The sequence below is a fragment of the Musca autumnalis genome, unplaced genomic scaffold, assembly GCF_047663935.1.
Source record: "Musca autumnalis isolate F117 unplaced genomic scaffold, ASM4766393v1 scaffold_1, whole genome shotgun sequence".
NCBI classification, from domain to species: domain Eukaryota; kingdom Metazoa; phylum Arthropoda; class Insecta; order Diptera; family Muscidae; genus Musca; species Musca autumnalis.
Genome location: NW_027411644.1, coordinates 81,752,206 through 81,768,532, shown reverse-complemented (window position 1 = coordinate 81,768,532; position 16,327 = coordinate 81,752,206). Strand labels below are relative to the sequence as shown.

At 36.4% G+C, this 16,327-nt stretch overlaps 1 protein-coding gene across 1 annotated transcript in view; it reads left to right on the top strand.

The window, feature by feature from the left end:
• LOC141391547 (odorant receptor 85b-like) overlaps positions 1-15,407 on the top strand; it is a 32,718-nt gene extending 17,311 nt beyond the window's left edge. Inside the window, exons 3-4 of the mRNA XM_073964453.1 lie at positions 15,126-15,281; positions 15,348-15,407. Coding sequence (XP_073820554.1) covers positions 15,126-15,281; positions 15,348-15,407 — 216 coding nt within the window. The remainder of the gene's footprint in view (positions 1-15,125; positions 15,282-15,347) is intronic.
• The last annotated feature ends 920 nt before the right edge of the window (positions 15,408-16,327 follow it).

Sequence of the window (16,327 nt, the reverse complement as noted above, 5' to 3'; positions counted from 1 at the left end):
ATAGCCCCCATAGGACGATATCTCCTAATTTTCGGTATTTTTATACCCTCAGCATTTATGCTAACGAGGGTATATACACTTTCATACGGGAAAAATGTGTCTCATCGAAATAATGGTTTTAGACCCCAAGTATGTTTGGACGAAATGTGTTTCAAACAATTTGGTGTCGATTGAACAACGTCCGTCCATCTGTCTGTCTGAAAACTTAGCATCAACAAGTAAAAAAGTATCAGTCGGCTTTGCCGACAGAGATATACCCTCACCCTGTGTATATTGAAACAATTTTTTTTTCCAAAAAACGCATGTATTTAGGGAGTTTTAAGAATTTTGGGCGTTTGAACTGACAAAAATGTTGATTAGGATTTAATATCAAAAGTTTTGCGGAGGAGATACTAAAAAGAATGGATGTCCAGCCACTATATATGGTACCATAGGGGTTTTTTAGAACTTCAGGGATGTTTGCTCAAGAAGTATGAACTTGCCCCTGAAACAACTTTTACCATCGCAATTGAGGCAGCGAATGCAAGTTGCTTCAACAAAAATCAAAGTGATTCGAAAGCAGGTCTTAAAGTGAACATGTATCCGAAATTTTGAGTGGGAGGTACCGGATGGAGTGGACAAATATAGTCCATATTTGAACCTGATCTATATCTGGTAGATATATTAGGATGTGTAAAGTATGGACCAATTCGGCCACTCTCTTCAAGAGTTATCGTACGCACAATTTTTCCGAACATTTTTGAACCTTTGTGGGGTACCTGAAGGAGTGGACCGATATGGTTTATCTTCGAACTTAAACTATGTTTGGACAAAATATTACTAAGGCCAAACTTTGGACCGAATCGGCAGACCTGTTCGAGAGTTATTTTGCCCTCCAACCTCCTCACACGGTGTCATAAGGGTTTTTTGCAACTTTCAGGCTATTTTCTCAGGAAGTATGGACTTGCCCCTGATGAAACTTATACCGTCGTATGGAGGGCAGTGAATACAAGTTGCTAAAGCAAAAATCAAAGCGATTCGAGAGATGTTCCTAAACTGAACTTTTCCAAAATTTTGTGTGGGAGGTACCCGACGGTGTGGACCGATTGAGTCCATATTAAAACCTGATCTAAGTCTGGTACACGCTCCACAATGGGCAAAGTATGGACCAAATCGGTTACACCCTTCAATAGTTATCGTGCGTACAAATTTTCCGAAAATTTTCGAACTTTTGTGGGGGAGGTACCGGAAGGAGTGAACCGATATAGCTCATCTTCGAACTTAAACTAAGTTTGGACAAAATATTACGAAAGCCAAAATTTGAACCGAATCGGTTCATCCCTTCGAGAGTTATCGTGCGCTCCAGCCAGCCAGACAGACAGACAGACAGACAGACGGACGGGCGGACATTGCTCAATCGACTCCAAATTGTCTGAAACACATTTCGTCCAAACATACTTGGGGTCTAAAACCATTATTTCGATGAGGCACATTTTGCCCGTATGAAAGTGTATATACCCTTCATAGCCTAAAGGCTGAGGGTATAAAAATCGAGTCGATTGAACAACGTCCGTCCGTCTGTCTGTCTGGCTGGAGCGCACGATAACTCTCGAACGGATCAACCGATTCAGTGCAAAATTTGGCTTTCGTAATATTTTTTCCAAACTTAGTTTAAGTTCGAAGATGGGTTATATCGGTCCGCCCCTTCCGGTACCTCCCCCACTAAAGTTCGAAAATGTTCGGAGAATTTGTACGCACGATAGCTCTTGAAGGGAGTAACAGATTTGGTGCATACTTTGCAAATCATGAAATGTCTACCAGACTTAGATGAGGTTCCAATATGGACTCCATCGGTCCACTGCTTCGGGTACCTCCCACACAAAATTTTGGATGAATTCACTTTAAGAACTGCTCTCGAATCACTTTGATTTTTGTTGAAGCAACTTGCGTTCGCTGTCTCAATTACGGCAGTAAAAGTTTTTTCAGGGGCAAGTCCACACTTCTTGATAAAACAGCCCGAAAATTGCAAAAAAACCCTATGGCACCATATGTAGTGGCTGGAGAGCTGGAACCGAATACTGCGTTCGTCCACACTTTGGATATTGTAATATTTCTTCGAATATTAGATGAAATTCGAAGGTGCTGCTTATAGGTCCACTCCTTCCGGTACCTCTCCCACAAAAGTTCGAAAATATTAGCTAAAATGGTACGCGCGATTCAACATTTTTGTGTGGTTCGAGAATCATTTGGACATTTTTACTGAAGGTTTTCCTTGTGGACCTGTTTTCAGCGATAAAAAAGCCCTATATATCGATATCCCCGCCAATTTTTGAGCTTTAATCCTATCCATACTTTTGTCGGTGCATACGCCCAAAATTTTTAAAACCCCCTAAATACATACGTTTTTCTTGGAAAAAAGTATTTCAATCCACACAGGCTGAGGGTATATATCTGTCGGCAAAGCCGACTGGTACTTTTTTACTTGTTCAGTTATCATCTTGACCATAATTGCGCATTACCGCAATTTAATAAAGTGTTACTCATAAAATAAATAAAGGTGTTTTATGTTAAAAAAAATAATAACAACATCGTTATTCTTAACCTCTTTTTCCTTGTTGAAATTACGTAGGTTGTTGAGGTTATCTGCTTGTGTTGACATACATACATATATATAAGCCATATTTTGAACATACAGTTTGATCTCCATCTTTTTGTGGACATCAATCGTTCCTCTTGCCAAATGGCGATAACTAGCTGATGCATGTATCTTAACAGAGTGCGGCCTCTGTTTTTTTTAACATTTCGGTTGGTAGGCTATTGGCTCCTACGGCTTTTTTCTCCAACCTCTGTATTTGTCTTCAGCGCAGTGTACATTCTACTACTAGATTCCGTTTATGTTGTTAATGTAGATTATTTTAGCGACTGAAGCAAAACATTAACATGAACTTTTAAAATAACTAAATAATTGAAATCTACCTACTCCCATTAAGTTTTCGTCAAATTATGTTTTCATTTGACCCCAAAAATAACATTAAAAAATTATGAAAATACCTACCTATATATTTAGGAGTATGTCAGTTTTTAATTAAAACATTAAACAGTTATTAATGTTCTACCCACATAAGAGAAGTTTCAGACAAATGCATCTAATTAAAATGTATTTAACTAAAGTGTTAAACTTTCCGGCAAAACTTTTCAGTTTGAAGACAATTGTTGTCCATTAGCCGTTTAGTTAACGTTTCACATTAAAAGAACAAACAGAAAAAATTTCTCCTTTAACATTCGGCAATGAAGAAATTATTACAATTTAAAGATTTCTTTGAATATCCAAATTTGTTTTATATGACGATAGGCATAGTGACCCCAACGGGCTGCAAAATATCTCCGTGTAGAAAATATCTTCTCAGACTTCTTCTTTATTATAATTTTCTAAGCTGCCACGCAATATTAGGTGGTGAAATAATTTTTGCAATACAAAACTTAGCAAGTGGACGCAATTTTCCAGTGGCTATAATGTCTTTATCTTTTATTGGTTTTGTATGTGTTAGTGAGTTTAAAACAGTGATTTTGTTCGCGAAAAGATCGGCAATAATTGATTTGATTACGGAAATGAAACAAATATTTCCCCAAACGTTAGAACAACAACAAGAATCTAATTTACAATATTATTTAGAACAATGTAAACGTTCTTCACTAATGTTTACCTTAATATATCTTGTGACAATTTTTGTTTTTAATTCGGTACCAATTTTAAAATATCTGTGTGGTATTGAAGAAATGGGGGATGGTGTCCCAAAACAAGAACTACCCTACTCCATGTATACACCATGGGATTGGTCAAATCATTGGTCATATTTCGCATTATATTTTATAGAATCTTGGTGTGGTTATACGGCTATTGTTGCACAATTCGCCTATGATTTGTTGTTGTTTTCTTTTCTGGCCCAATTGATAATGCATTTTGAGTGGTTAAACGAACAAATTACTAACTATAAAATTCAAATTACACGCAAGGATTTGCCAAGGGAAGAGGGCGGACGAATGAATATGGAATTCTTGCAAAGGGTCATATGTTATCATTGTCATTTAATGGAGTAAGATTGAAGACTGTATCATTAGGCTCTTAAAACTTTAACTTTATATTCTTTGTTCAATTTGTAGTTTGTCAGCAAAAATTAATGACATATTTGGAGTTTCGCTATTCGTTAACCTCGGCTCGTCGGCATTCATTATATGTTTTGTGGGGTTCCAGATGACAATCGGTGCTTCGGCTATTGATTTATTTAAATTGTGTCTCTTTATGACCATGATGGTCACTCAAGCTCTGCTGATCTGTGTTTATGGCCAGCTGCTAAGAGATTCGGTAAGTTATATATACGGTAATCAAGCGTACTCTATTACAGCGTACAATACTCTATTTTAGGCGTCCGTACTCTATTTTTTTAACGTACCCTATTTGTCCTCTATTTTCATTGGGCAAGTCCATGCTTCCTGAGAAAACAGCCTGAACGGTACAAAAAACCCGTAAGACACCGTGAGTAGTGTTTGGAGCGCAATATAACTCTCGAACGGATATGCCGATTCGGCTCAAAATGTGGCCTTCGTAATATTTTGGGCAAGATAAGCCATATCGGTCCACTCGTTCAGGTACTTCCCGCACAAAAGTTCAAAAATGTTCGGAAAAATTGTGCGCACGATAACTCTTGAATACAGTGACCGATTTGGTCCATACTTTACACATCATAATATGTCTACCAGATATAGATCAGGTTTGAATATGAACTATATTTGTCCACTCCTTCAGGTACCTCCACACAAAATTTCGGATAAATTCACTTTAAGACCTGCTCTCGAATCGCTTTGATTTCTGTTGAAGCAACTTGCATTCGCTGCCTCAATTACGGCAGTAAAAGTTTTTTCAGGGGCAAGTCCATACTTCTTGAGAAAACAGCCCGAAAGTTGTAAAAAACCCCATATGGCACCATACATATGTAGTGGCGTTCGTCCACATTTTCTATATTTTAATATTTCTTCGAATATTAGATGAAATTCGAAGGTGGTGCTTATAGGTACACTCCTTCCGGTACCTCCCCCACAAAAGTTCGAAAATATTCGCTAAAATGGTACGCGCGAATTCTCATAGACATAGCAACCGATTTGGTCCAAACTTTGGATCTCTAAATATTGTCGAAACTTAGTTTATGTTCAAAGTGGGGCCATATCTGTCCAATCCTTGTGGTACCACCCACAAAAATATTCAACAGTTTTGTATGGTTCGAGGATCCTTTGGACATTTTTACCGAAGATTTTCCTAATGGCCCTGTTTAAAGCCTTATCTATCGATATCCCCGCAAATTTTTGAGCTTTAATCCTATCCATTTTTTGTCGGTTCATACGTTCAAAATTTTGAAAACCCCCCATAAATACATAATTTTTTTGGGAAAAAATATTTCAATCCACACAGGCTGAGGGTATATCTCTGTCGGCAAAGCCGACTGATACTTTTTTACTTGTTATTACAACAACTTGTAGGACGGTGCAAATTTTTTCAGGAGCAAGTCCATACTTCCTGAAAAAATGGCCTGAAAGCTGTAAAAACCGTTTATAGCACCATGTGTTGTGGATGGAGCGCTCGGTAACTCTCGAACGGATAAACCGATTCGATCCAAAATTTGGCAATTGTAATATATTGCCCAAAGTGAAATCAAGTTATAAGAGGGACCTTATCGGTTCACTTCACAATAGTTCAAAACTTTTCGCTAAAATGGTGAGCACGATAACTCTCGAAGGCAGTAACCGATTTGGTCAATACTTTGGACATCGCAGTATTTTTACGAGACAAACATCAGGTTAGAATATGGACTATATAGAACAATTCCTTCGGATACCTCACACACCAAATTTCGGAAAAGTGCAGGTTAGGACCACCTCTCGAATCGTTTTGATTCTCCTTCCAATAGGTTGCACTCAAGGCCCGTATTACGATGGTACAAGTTTTTTTCAGTGGAAAGTCTATACTTTAGAAAATGACCCGAAAACTGTAAAAAAACCCTACGGCCTGCATGTGTAGTGGCACGACAACTCCCGAACCGAATACTGTGTTGGTCAATACTTAGGACATCGTAAGACTTTTTAGAATATTACATGAAATTCGAAGATGATTTTTATCCACTCCTGCCGGTACCTCCCCCACAAAAGTTCGAAAATATTCGCTAAAGTGGTAAGCGCAATATCTCATAAATGGAGCAACCGATTTGGTCCAAACTTTGGATCTCGAAATATTTGTCCAAAAGTGGGCCTTATCTGTCCATTCCTTAGGGTGCCACCCACAAAAATGACCCGAATTTTTGTTTAAGTGTGGTTAAGGGTCTGTGCGAGAATCCTACGGAAATTTTTACCGAAGGTTCTCCTAGTAGTCCTGTATAAAGCGATATGATGTTTTTCGTGAGCAAATCAATGTTTCCTGATATAATGGTCCTATCGAGAGAGATGACTCCCAAAATAAGACACACTTCCAAAATGGACTATTTCGGTCCTTGCTTTAAGTACCCCCACCGCAAAACTTTAGAGATTTTGTTTTAATCCATATCTTTATCGGCAAGTTCATACTCCTAATCTGGAGACCCCCTAAATACATACGTTTTTTGGAAAAAAGGCGTTTTAATTCACACAGGCTGAGGGTATACCTCTGTCGGCAAAGCCGACTGATACTTTTTTACTTGTTCTATTAATTTTAAAACTTTGGAGGTAAAAAAGTCTTTTATAATAGTTTTTTTTTTACAAGAAATCTACCAAATATATTTAGAAGATTTTGTTTTCATCTAAAAAGGTCAAAGACACAAAAAATATTGCATAGTTTTCTGACAAACGCTAGCCTGCGAAACAATGTTTTTACTGAAGCAGTTTGCGGTACCCGATGCAAGTCGAAAAAGGTCAAACATATCAGCATATATTTTTGTGGGATAATATAGAACCTAATCATCTTGCCCTTAAATAGTGAACTGTCAAATCCTCTCGCTTAAGGACACAATTTTTATGTGAATAATAATCCTACAAAAGCATATGAAGATCGGATGGGATTTGAGTTACAGTGGGCACCGCTTTCAAAAATGCATTTGAAGTTTTTCATTAATATGTAAGTAGTGAATAAAGCTGGTACTGGGCCATTTTAAAGGGTAACGAAATTCCAATGAATGTTATAATAAAAGACCCATAAAGAAACAAGTAAGAGAGGTTTATAGTCGGACAGGGCCGACCATGTGTTACCCTACTCCACTACACCTGGGCACTATTTTCCAAGGAATTTCTTTTACATATTTTAGCCGTCCGGTCATACATACATAAGTTGTTATACATGCTACCATACCAGAGATATAGAACATACATACATATATACGCCGTCATTACTGGAGACATAAGGTATTCTTTTTTGTATTTAATGACCAATCGGGGCTATTTCGCTACATATTATTAAAACAAGTTAGAAAGTATCAGTACGCTGTGGCGACGGAGATATACCCTCAGCGTCGGACACAAGGAAAATAAGTAAACTCAGTACTTATAACGTCTCTATGTATTTTCAAGGGCGTAACCAGGATCAAATCTAGGGGAGCAACTTCTCTTTTTTTTGGTGATGTGTATAGTTTTTACATACAAAATTTTAAACCTTTATTTAGGTACTTACCTAATGAAAAACAAGTAAAAAACGTCCACCATGAAGTATTCTGAACTAATATGGAATAATTAGTTTTCTTTCCGTTACGAAAGTACCATTGCCCACAATTTTAGGCGAATTTGGTTGACCACTTAGTAAACCAATTACTTACCACCTAACCTTATCTGGTCAGCTAAAATTTTGTACAATACTTGAAATTGGGCGGTATTGTTGTTTAGGGTCTATACCAAAACCTGGACATATATCCACAACTATTGGCGAAGAAGTATTTTGATCACCATCAACCCTTAATGCACCCAATTTAGAGAGAAAATGTAAATAAAAACAAGTGAGCAAAGGCTATAGTTGGGACGGGGCCGACCATCTGATACCCTACACCACTACCCCTGTGCGTAAGCTTTTCACTGGTAAACATTTCTTTTAGGGAATATAATCCGTCTACCACCAACCGTAATATGCCAATTTCTCTCTGGGACCCCCATTAACCCCAAAATTTCGTGTCGATCCGATCAAAATTGCGACCTGTAGCGTTATTACAAGGTTTAGATGGACAGACGGACGGACACACATAGCCAGATCGACTCAGCTCGTCGAGACATTCATTTTGTTATATATGAGTATGGGTCTACCACCATTATTTCGATGCGTAACGAACTTTTTGGCCAAAACCAGCTTATAATACCCTCCCCACATAGTGGTGTAGGGTATAATTACGGTGACCAACCGTACTCTATTATAGAGTACAGTACTCTATTTTAAGAGCCCGTACTCTATTTTTTCAACGTACTCTATTTGTCCTCTATTTTCATCGCACATACTCAATGTCCTCTATTTTTGGTTTTTGTTTTACAAATACACGTGAATGCAAAGATAACACTGGTCAACACGACTTTTGTTTCAACCGAAGTTGTTGTTGTTTCTAAATGAATTCGGCGAGCTATTTTCAAATCTGGTCTCGGTTTTTCTCCATCAGCTCTTGTTCTTGTGATATAGCTCAAAATCGGTTTTTACGAGTTTTACTCAGTATTTCGTTATTTCCGGATACAAACAAATATTTTTTGAGGGTTTTTCGACACTTATATATTAAGAATATGTTATACGCTCGATACAAAACGTTTTTTGAAATAATTATGGCGAGTATTTATCAAAAAATATAGGAAACATACTATGAATCTTGTAAAAATTTCATAATTTGAGTACTTTAAGCTGTAATTACGTCATCGGGGGAAGTCATAGGAGCTTCATATGGCATTCCGGATATGCTCAGGGTGTCTACTATATAGTCCTGTATTCAAATATTTAATATAAAGTTCATAGCGCCCACGATGCGCCCATAACCTAAAAATCGTCGTGAAGACTGCCATTGAAAAGTAAAAGACATATTTGATAATGATATCACAGGTAAATGATTTCCCTTTAGCAGTCTTCATGACAATTTTTAGGTTATGGGCGAACCGTGGGCGCTATGAGTTTTATATTATATATTTGAATACAGGACTATATAGTAGACACCCTGAGCATATCCGGAATGCCATATGAAGCTCCTATGACTTCCCCCGATGACGTAATTACAGCTTAAAGTACTCAAATTATGCAATTTTTACAAGATTCATAGTATGTTTCCTATATTTTTTGATATATATTCGCCATAATTTTTTCAAAAAACATTTTGTGTTGAACGTATAACATCTTCTTAATAAATTAGTGTCGAAAAACCCGCAAAAAATATTTGTTTGTATCCGAAAATAACGAAATTCTGGGTAAAACTCGTAAAAACCGATTTTGAGCTATATCTCAAGAACAAGAGGTGATGGAGAAAAACCGTGACCAGATTTGAAAATAGCTCGCCGATTTCATTTAGAAACAACAACAACTTCGGTTGAAACATTCAACTTTTTCAATTTTGTTGTGCAGTGTAATCCAATGAAATCAAAGATAATCCAAATATTGTATTTGTTAAAATGAAATCAGTGATTTCAAATCGCTGGTTTTTCTGTTGGTTTGAAAACTTTGGAAGTTTTTCTGGCCTGGTAATGAAAACTCGAACATTTAATATCATTAAAAGTTTAATTGCTGTCTAAAGTATTTTTTACCACGATTTATACACTTCTGCATGCGTTCGAACAAATTGTCACTTTTTCCATTCCTATTGAAACACCTCCAGATCCATGATTCGTCGCCTGCGATGACTTCTGAAGCCACGCGATCGTATTTTTTGAAATTTCGTGCACCAATCTACACAGAATCCAACGATAACAAACCTTTTTACGGCCAGGTTTTATTGCAATATGGAATTTAAGCAGGTGGAAGAAATTTCCAAGGATGTTTTCTGGCACAACGGCCGTTTTTTGACGACCCTAACTACCTTCGTCGTTGAACGAGCGTGACCACGGTTTAATTAATTTAACCAGTTTTTCACAGTGTTATGCCAATAGTCACACGTACACATTTTTCGGCAAAGTAAATTGAATTTTTGGGGGAGAGCTGAGAGGAAAGAGCTCTACGCTTTGCACGGTCAATGATTACGCTCCTACCAGAATTAGCGGCAAGTGTTACAGTTCGCGAGACATAACCGTCGTGTCACCTGGTCTGACAAATGACGTCGGTTCTTTTAGACGTACAAAGTTTGCCGTAAATTAAGTAAAGTTTTTGGTACCCCCTACCCAAAAACTCAATTTACTTTACGGCAAATTTTGTATATGTGACTACTGACTATGATATATATTGTGAGAAATAATCGGACAAAAATTTTCACAAGTAAATTCCATTTATTTTTTTTTTGCAAATTTATTCTTCAAGTCGCTGTAGAAAACTCAACACGGTGATACGTCAAATCGTACTGAGTACGTTTATACTAAAAATGTCAAACTTTCCAATGGAAATAGTAAATGGCGCCAGGCCTTGTTGTCTAGGCCAGAAACTTATGTAGTAACCCTCGTATATGTACTCTATTTTCATCCAAAAATATTGGTCACCGTAGGTATAATACAAATTTTGAATGGGAGGTACCCGAAGAACGGGATTGATATGGACTATATCCGACTTGATACATGACTGGATGAAATAATACGATGTGCAAATTTTGGACCAAATCGATTGCTCCCATCGAGAGTTATCGTTCACACCATTTTACAGAATATATTCCGAAACAAGCGAAAAATACACCTAATGACATTGGATGCACATTCTCTTGTGGTTCGAGCATAGTAATTTCTTAACAGATACATATATCATACCAAGAATATGTTAATATATGTATGTCGCAGTTTATTTGTTTAACCCATTTCGTAATTTGGTATTCGATTTATTGAACAGTAAACAAATTTTAAACAAGTTTAAGTATGTATTTTAAGTCTCATCTGTCAACAAATAAAAAAAATCTTCCCTCGAAAAGTCCCCCTCCTCCTCGACGGTAGGGGTACATTTTTGAAACCTATATTTTTGGATACTTTTCAAATTAATTTAAAAAATTCAAAAAAAAAAAATGAAATTTAAAAAGTAATCATGGTGAATTATTGCCAATATATGGAACGGTTTCATAAAATATAAATAAGATCATTTAGATCATAGATGGCCAAAAACACACATTTGCTGATTATACATTGCGCTTGTGTAAGAATAAAAAATCCGACCGACCAACATTAGTATTACACTAACAAACCAACGTTCTTCTCATCGACTGATTTGCAGAATGTAAACAACACTCCAACCTAACGAAACCACACGAAGATGCTTCTTACTCTATACGTGTGAGTACGATCGTTTTGTCAATGCCCGCGTTGTTGCTGGTCATCTCTGATTTAGATGCTCAAGCACGACTTTACATACATATGTGCAAATATCACAACGTGTAAATGTACTGACAAATTAGAGGGAAAAGTTGTTATAGCCCAACAGAAGATAAATACTAAATTTCAGCCATTTCTGTAGGAGAGTACGGCTAAAATCCTGAAAACTCCTAAAATCGCTATAGGCTATATAAAACATGGACCAGTGATGACAAATTTTTGAAGGGAAGTTTAGTAGCCCCAAAGAAGACTAACTATGTATTAAATTACAAGCATTTCTATAGGATAATGCCGCTAAATCCCTGAAAACCCCCGAAAATCGGGCGGTACCGTTCTAAGGTGGGTAAAAACGTGGACCAGTGCTGACACATTTCCGGGGAAAACTTTTGTAGGCCCAAAGAAGACTCAATACCACTCTTTATTATTTTTTTCGTTCAAAAATGATAAAATTAATCAATAAAACAGCATATAAATCAATTTTTTTACTTCTACACATATAGTGTTCGCGCCAGTGTTCGAAATTTAGAACACCAATTTCATTTTACTATGGTAAAATTGATCATCCACAAATAGGACACTGAAAGGTGGACTTAGCTATTATTTGGCATTTAGGGTGATCAAATCTGCACCAAAACTTATGAACATAGGTTTAGCCCCCCATATAACGGTACCGCCCGATTTCAGTTATTTTCAAGATTTTATCTACAAATATATGTGCTTTAATTTTGAATTTAGGGCTTAGGTATTTGTAAATTATTAAATTGGCTGAAATTTGGCTTTCTAAGTTCAAGGTGGTCAAAAAATGTATCCACCGAAAAGACAATATCCCCCTCAAAATTGCGAAAATAGGTCCACGTTTTGGTTTGGTATTTTTATGCAAAATACAGTATTTTGTTTTTAATTTTGGGCCAACTTCCCAACAAGAATGAACTTTGACCCCCAACAAGAATGGACTTTGACCCCCAAAATTTGTAAAGTCGCAACAAGGGCCACAAAGACAAAAACAAAAATGCAAAAAAAAAATGAAACAATCCGAGACGAGTCCTTAAACGGCAATCTTTCTAAAATTTGTGTGGGACGCACCTGAAAGAGGGTTCCGATGCAGTCCATATTCGGACGTGCTCTCAGTCTCTAAGAAACTAAGACCAAACCGGTTTTTCCCTTCGAGTGTTATCTTAGGCACTAGTCAGTTTAGTTGGCGTGGTCTCAGGAAGTATAGGCTTGCCCCAACAAAAATTGCACCATCGTAAAAGGGGCCGCATGGCGAACATGTTTCAAACAAATTCAAAAGGGTTCGAGAAGAGCTGTTAAACTATACTTTTTCCAAAGGAGTATATACAATTGTTCCACAAACATCCCATACGGGACAAGGGAGACTTCTCTCATATCAATGAGTGCACCCCGATTCATATTAGCTCAATGATATGGGACCTACTGTTTATCGCCGAGCCCGACCGGCGTGTCTTAAGACACCACTTTGTAGAGAAGTTTTACATGGTTGAAATACTCCGGAAAAGTCGCCAGCATTACTGAGGGGTATTTTGCCACCGTTGATATATGCATGAAAGGGAAGTCCCTTCTGGAACTATCGTGCGAATAATCTTAGCGAACACTTTTGAACTTTTGTGGGGGTAATTAACGGAAGGGGTAGACCGATATGGTCCATCTTCGAACCTAAACTTAGTTTGGACAAAATTTACGAGACCTAAAATCTGAACCAAATAGGTTGATTCTTCGAGAGTTATCGTGCGCACCAGCCAACCAGACAGACAACACGGACATGGGTAAATCGACTCCAAATTATCTGAAATGGATTGGCGTATAAGATAATTTTTTCGATAATCTCTTCGCCTAAATGTTGAGGGTATAAAGAAATATTAAAAGAATTTTAGAAATAGTTTTCGGTGATTTTTATCGAATCGATCAACGAAAAAAGACAAATATTTCGAGGTACTATTACATTACTTTTTACCAAAGGTATCACAAAACCTTCAAGACCCCGTACAGCATTGTAATTTGTAACAATTTAAAAACCTAGGAATCCTTCTTTCATGATTTGAAAACCTTTCTATCATGGTAGCGACATTTTGTAACATGGAATGTAAATGTAGTTCTATGCAAGAAAATCACAACAATAAGAAACACCACTTATATGTTAGGCAGTAGTTCAGTTACTAACCGCTATATTCATTTTGGTTTTCAAGTTTATTTTCGTAGATTACCGAAATATGTCTCCTAGAAGTAAAATATAGACCAAAAATTTAATTTGGATAATTTTCCCACAAAAGTTCAGCCGCTAAGAACTGTCCGCTCATTATCCAAAATTGTTGGCATCATCCTAGACCAAAATTCTTACCTCGTGTTAAAATTTTTCATTATTAAACTATAACTGCGAACTCTAGCGTGGTTATGGTTACTATACACACAATTAAAACTGTGGAATATCTGTATATAGCCTAGTAACTCTGGCATCTATTGAAAGGTCTTTAAAAAATAACTCACATGGGCGAAATGTGTCTACCAGGAATAAAGATATAAGATATATATTAATTTTTTTTTTAATTTTCACTCAAAAGTTTCGTTCTATTTCACCCGCTAAAAACTATGTGATCATCATGTAAAATTGCAAGCTTCATTCTGTCATAAGCTCACACCTTATTTAAAATTTCGCTCTGATATAATTCGGATAAAAATTTTGTCATCATCACTATCACCAATAACAATAGCCATTTATTCTAACGTGAAAGCGACCTCCATACCAAATTTCGTGACGATCGGTCGATAATTGCGGCCTGGAGTTTGATTACAATTTATAATGGACAGACGGACACACGGACGGACAGACACACATCTCTATATCGCTTTATCTCGTCGAGATATAAATATTGGTATATAAAATTGGGGGTCTACGACGAATATTTCGCGGTGTTAAATGAATTTTTAGCAAAACAAACTTATAATATCCTTCTCATATTGTGGAGTAGGATATAACAAATTTCAAGGAATTTCCATTTAGGTAACCTTTCCCATGTATAATAAAAATAATAGAAGAAAAATCGGGAACATACCCGCACCCTCAGTATTTGGTGATTATTGTAAATTTCTTAGCTGGTGAAATAGTCGTTACTCTAAAGGCAGAATACAAATAACCTCCGCCTCTACGCACAAAAAAACAACGGGTTCTTGCTTTGCACACTCATATTTTCGACAATTTTTGTCCTACCGATGCATACTTCAAAATGAGCCAATTTTCGACTTTTGGCGGGGTTATTGCCACTTGCAAATTTTAAAAAATCGAAAATTGGTTCATTTGAAGACATATTGAATTTTTTGTTAAAGTATTATAAAATTCCTGTCCTCTTGTTTGGCCTATATCTTTTCATGAATGTGTATATGTACTCTATATAAATGCGTGTGATAAATCAGATATCTATCTCACAGTGAGAATGGAAATTTTATAAATTTTGCAAGCACATGACTACATTGGCAAGAAGACTTTTTCCTAGAAAGGGAAAGACAGAGCTTCAAGACTTTGGTTGTTGATTTTAGTCAACTAACCAACTTTTGGGCCAAAGGTCTTCCTTAAAACTTGATGCTTACAAATATAAATTGTTTTAACTCATATTACTAACTTTATTTTCTTAATTGTAAACTTATTGGCATAACTTTTCTGTTTCTTCCAGAGTTTAAATGTAGCCGATGCAGTTTACAATCAAAATTGGTCCATTGCTGATGTTCGTTATCAGAAAATGTTAATTTTAATGGCTGAACGTGCCCAAAAGCCGGTACAGCTAAGGGCAACAACACTTGTGTTGATCTCTCGTGGAACCATGACTGAGGTAAAACAAAATCCGTGCATAATTTTGGAAATATGTTTCACGGAAATATGTTTGTTCTTTTTACAGCTAATGCAATTGTCGTATAAATTTTTCGCTCTGTTGCGGACCATGTACGTGAAAAAGTAGAGGCTGGTTGAAAATACTAGAACTGTTATATAAATGAACAATAAAATATTTTATCTATCACGAAAAAAGTTCTAAAATTGTCTTTTTCAATGATTTTTGGTACATAGATTTAGAAAAAATTGTCATTCCAAATCTGTTTTAGTAACTAACTTTCATCGTTGCGTGAAAAATGATATAGCCGTTTTACTTTTATTAATTAGAAACAAGTAAAAAGACGTTAAGTTCGGCCGGGGCGAACTTTTTATACCCTCAACTATAAAATATTCTTAATTAAAATAGAATAATTTGTTTGCTTTAATGTCCGCAATTTTAGGTGCAAAAGTTTTTCGACCACTTGATTTCTTGATTTCTAAAATTTGGACTGAGGGCCACTGCTGAATAGTACAAAAGATGTACAAAGGTTTTTTGGAAACTATATGCGTACGAAAAAAAACTAAATGGTACAAAATTTAGTACAATTTGAATTTGGGTTAACGGATAGAGCTGGAATCCTGAAATTTGGAATTGATATTACTGATGGAGTGTAGGACTAAGGTAGTTTTGGAAATTCGTACTTAGAGTCCAAAAAGTACTACATGGTACTCAATTTTGTACAATTGGGATTTGGGTGAACGGATAGAGCTGGAATCCTGAAATGTGGAATTGAGATTTTTGTTGGAGTGTAGGATTGCGGTAGTTTTGGAAATTCGTACTTATAAGTTCCATATATGGGAACGAAAAGTTCTAAATTTGGTACAATGGCGATTTTGGTGAATTGAGATTGCTGTTGGAGTGTAGTGTACTTATGTGAACGAAAATTACTAAAATTGGTAAAATGGGGATTTGTAATCTGGAATCCCTGAATTTGGAAATGAGATTATTGTTGAAGTGTAGGATTGATTTAGTTTTGGAAATTCGTACTTATGGGAACGAAAAGTAAT